The following is a 3,506-nucleotide window of genomic DNA, read 5'->3' on the forward strand; positions in this document are numbered from 1 at the left end:
GTGGCGCAAAATACCAACTTTAAACCAATTTACTGGCAGCGGTTACTGTTCAAGTCTATGTGCAAGCATAACTATTTATCAGTTAATGAAATATCTCCTGGTGAAAAGATTTGTTACCCTATTTGATATTGTAAGGGATTACATTCACAAATATAAATGCATTTCCGCTTCCCTTTTTTAAGGGAGGAAAACAATCCAACATTGATCATGTTCTGCAGGAAGGCATGGCTTTAGTCTAAAATGCATCTGTAAAGGTACCTCCAACGAACTTTAAACTTTCTGTTTAGCAATTAAAAAAGTGGCATGCATGCATGCAGCGATAGGCTCTTGTAAAACTGATGGGCTACTATTGTTTTATTTTTGAAATTTGTTACCGGAAGTGAATTATTTTGACGTTCACTAGGTCACCTGATTTTATTTTGAAAGCCGAAAACCGGAAAGGGGTTTGCTTTGCAGTCCACGGATGAAAGGGGTCCGTCGGGAATTTTTTTTTTTTTTTACCGTTGGCTGGGCTGTTTATGTCTCGGGGTTACAGCACTGAGATAGCTGATGAGGTAGCTTAAGAATTCAAGCAAACATTCAACATACACACATTTGCCATTTACACGCAAACCCACCTGGAAACAGTGGAAATACCTCGTCTCCAGTGTAACGTTAGACAGCTAGCCTGCTAGCTAGCTTAGCTAACAACTTTTCATTCATCAACGTTAATGCTTGTGCACTTTCTTTGTTGCTAGCTAACTGATATCTGTATTCACCGGGGCAGTAGTGGGGTGTCGTTACTCTTTATGTTCAGTCGTTTATTTCAGTGAGATCGTCATGTTTCACGTTAGTCCACGTTGTGATGCTGAATTAGTTAGCGGTTGTTAGTTGACAGCCGGTTTGTTAGGCTAGCAAGAGTTGCTAGTTTAGCATCAATTCCCTAAACAAGCTTCATCAGTTGCCTTACTATATAATGCAACACTGTGATAAAAGCGATGATTCAGCTGCAATACACCTCACATCCTAGACAAAACTACGACGAGCTAAACCTTAAATATTAACATATTTAACGTCATGTTTTGACTTATAATTTTCCTTTATCTTGCTTGGTAATACTAGCTAGCTACAAAGCGCTAGGTAACGCATGGGGTTGTATCACCAGCGGGCAAGCTAACGTTAATACATGGCACAAATAGCGTAGAAGTACATAACAAATGTTTAAATGACTCCTCTGATGTGTTGCAGATGTCTGTGTGATTCGTGTTTCGAGTGTCTGGGCACCACATAGCTGGGGAATCGGATGAATTGGTGCTGGAACTAAGGTGACAAGTTAAGCCCTCTTCCACAACATTCACTCATACCTGTGTGTGTTAGTTAATTGTCTCATGAAAACAATAAAAAAAAAACAAGTCTATATATGAAAATAATAGATCAAGAAAAGGCTAAGGGACATTGCATTGCATGGTAGCATTTGTAAATGTGTGTGAAACATATTGATCCTGGGCCTTTTGTCCCTTCCAGCTCAACTTGTCTCCCTGTCCGTCCGTGAAAAGATGATGGTGGCGTCGATGATAAATGTGTGAGGAGAAAGCTCCTGTGGTCCTCTTGCTGCACCGCACACTTCCTCATGGATTCCAGCAATGACGAGGCACTTGATATCATTATCACCAATGTGGTGGCAACCTTTAGGACCAGGTGCCACCTCAACCTGCGCACCATTGCCTTAGAGGGAACCAATGTCATCTATAAGCCAGAAGGAGGGGTAAGGAAGCCAAAGACTGCTGGAGAGCTCACCTTTATTTTGACTCTGTACAGCTTTGCATGCGTTTATGAAATGGGTCATGGTGGTAGCGTTCAAAATTCACCACTTTTTTATTTTTCAGAAAGTCCTGATGAAGCTTCGTAAGCCCAAAATAACGGCCTCAATCTGGTCCTCAGGGAAAATCATCTGCACCGGAGCAACAAGGTAAGATACTCTGCACACGAAAAAAACTCCATTAACTGACTCGAAGTGCGGAAATACAATCTATAACTGCACACAAATGGAGTTTGTGGCCTAGTCACTTTGTAATAATGTTGCACAATATCAACTGCCAATAATGTAGAGGCATTACCATCTGTCTTACCTGTCACAGAGACAATGTCGGCAGTACACATGAAAGCTAGTGATTATCATTTTTTGGTATATCAGCCACCTCAAACAAACACTGGGATGCCTTTGGTTGTTGGTGCCCTGAACTCTAAAAGTTGCCAGGTACTATTTACGTGTACCTGGCATGCCAAACCATGTACAGGGCGTATATGATTGTTTTTCTGACTTTCACGCTATGTTCTCTTTTTTGTTCAGTGAGGACGACGCAAAGCGGGGTGCTCGCAGGTTAGCACGCGTTCTGCAGAAACTGGGTTTCAAGGTGAGCAAACCTGTTGGTTAACTGCATCGTAACAGATGCAACTTTTTTTTTCTTTTAAAGGCAGAAAAATGAATATTAATGCAGATAAAGAGCTTATTTTAATATCCGTCAAAGGTTTGCATTTCAGATTGTCTTGTTCAGGTTCAAGTCTTGCATGGCAATAGAAATTCAAACGAACTGTCATTTACGTTACAATTACACTTTATGTTCTTAAGTAAGTATATTAGACATAATTTGTGGCGAAAGAAGATGCATTGTAGTATTTAGAGAGAGAGAAAAGTTTAGAAATGTTTTCATAATTCATTATATTTCAGACTTACGTAAAAATATGATTGTAATAATCCGTAAATATTGACTAAATTAAAAGGCCTATAAGAAAGTATGTGGTGTGTCAGCAGATTTTGGGTGATGTTTTTACAATCCCTGTCTTATTCTCTTAGTTTTGGCTTAATACGCCCAACGGTTAGTATAATAAGCGTCCTTTTGTACCAAGGAGGCTTCGGCCTGAAAGCACTTCTTTCATAAACACATAACACTGACTGCCTCACTACATTTCCTTTGAGTTCTTATTTGGTTAAAAGGATTCATGCAACCCGAGGGGTGTACCACGAAGCGAGATTAGTGGGGTAGAGAGCCATGTTGAGCCTAAAGCCAGCGCTTTAGATCCGATGACTTTTCTTGACGACACAGATAGTCCACAAGACCGAAGATTGAAAGACAAAGAGTTCTCCTTGAATGTGAAATTCTAAATACATTCACACGTGTGTGTGTGTGTGTGTGTGTGTGTTTTTTTGTTTTTGTTTGTTTGTTTGTTTGTTATCTGTCCAGGTGAGGTTTTCAGCCTTCAAAGTGGTGAACGTCCTGGCAGTGTGCTCCATGCCGTTTGCAATCCAACTTATAGACTTTACAAAGAAAAACCGACCCATTGCCAGGTAATACAGTACTACACATCACCACCACAGTCATTCAAATCCTCACCATCCACATCTATTTACAAATGATTTATTATGCAGATTGTTCCTCCTGTGGCTGACTGGCTTTCTTAAGTTGGATGATGCTCATTTTGGGTCGTTAGTTTTGAGTTATAAATGTTGATCTCGGAAGGAAAACACA

General features: G+C 40.2%; 1 protein-coding gene across 1 annotated transcript in view; it reads left to right on the forward strand.

Moving 5' to 3' along the window:
* The first annotated feature begins 450 nt into the window (after window positions 1-450).
* tbpl1 (TBP-like 1) overlaps window positions 451-3,506 on the forward strand; it is a 5,952-nt gene continuing 2,896 nt past the window's right edge. The window contains exons 1-6 of the mRNA XM_031870248.1: window positions 451-554; window positions 1,228-1,304; window positions 1,504-1,744; window positions 1,866-1,948; window positions 2,330-2,393; window positions 3,222-3,325. Of these exons, the coding sequence (XP_031726108.1) occupies window positions 1,610-1,744; window positions 1,866-1,948; window positions 2,330-2,393; window positions 3,222-3,325 (386 nt within the window). The 5' untranslated portion in view covers window positions 451-554; window positions 1,228-1,304; window positions 1,504-1,609. The remainder of the gene's footprint in view (window positions 555-1,227; window positions 1,305-1,503; window positions 1,745-1,865; window positions 1,949-2,329; window positions 2,394-3,221; window positions 3,326-3,506) is intronic.

The sequence above is a fragment of the Anarrhichthys ocellatus genome, unplaced genomic scaffold, assembly GCF_004355925.1.
Source record: "Anarrhichthys ocellatus isolate YVR2014 unplaced genomic scaffold, GSC_Weel_1.0 scaffold52, whole genome shotgun sequence".
In the NCBI taxonomy this organism is placed as follows: Eukaryota; Metazoa; Chordata; class Actinopteri; order Perciformes; family Anarhichadidae; genus Anarrhichthys; species Anarrhichthys ocellatus.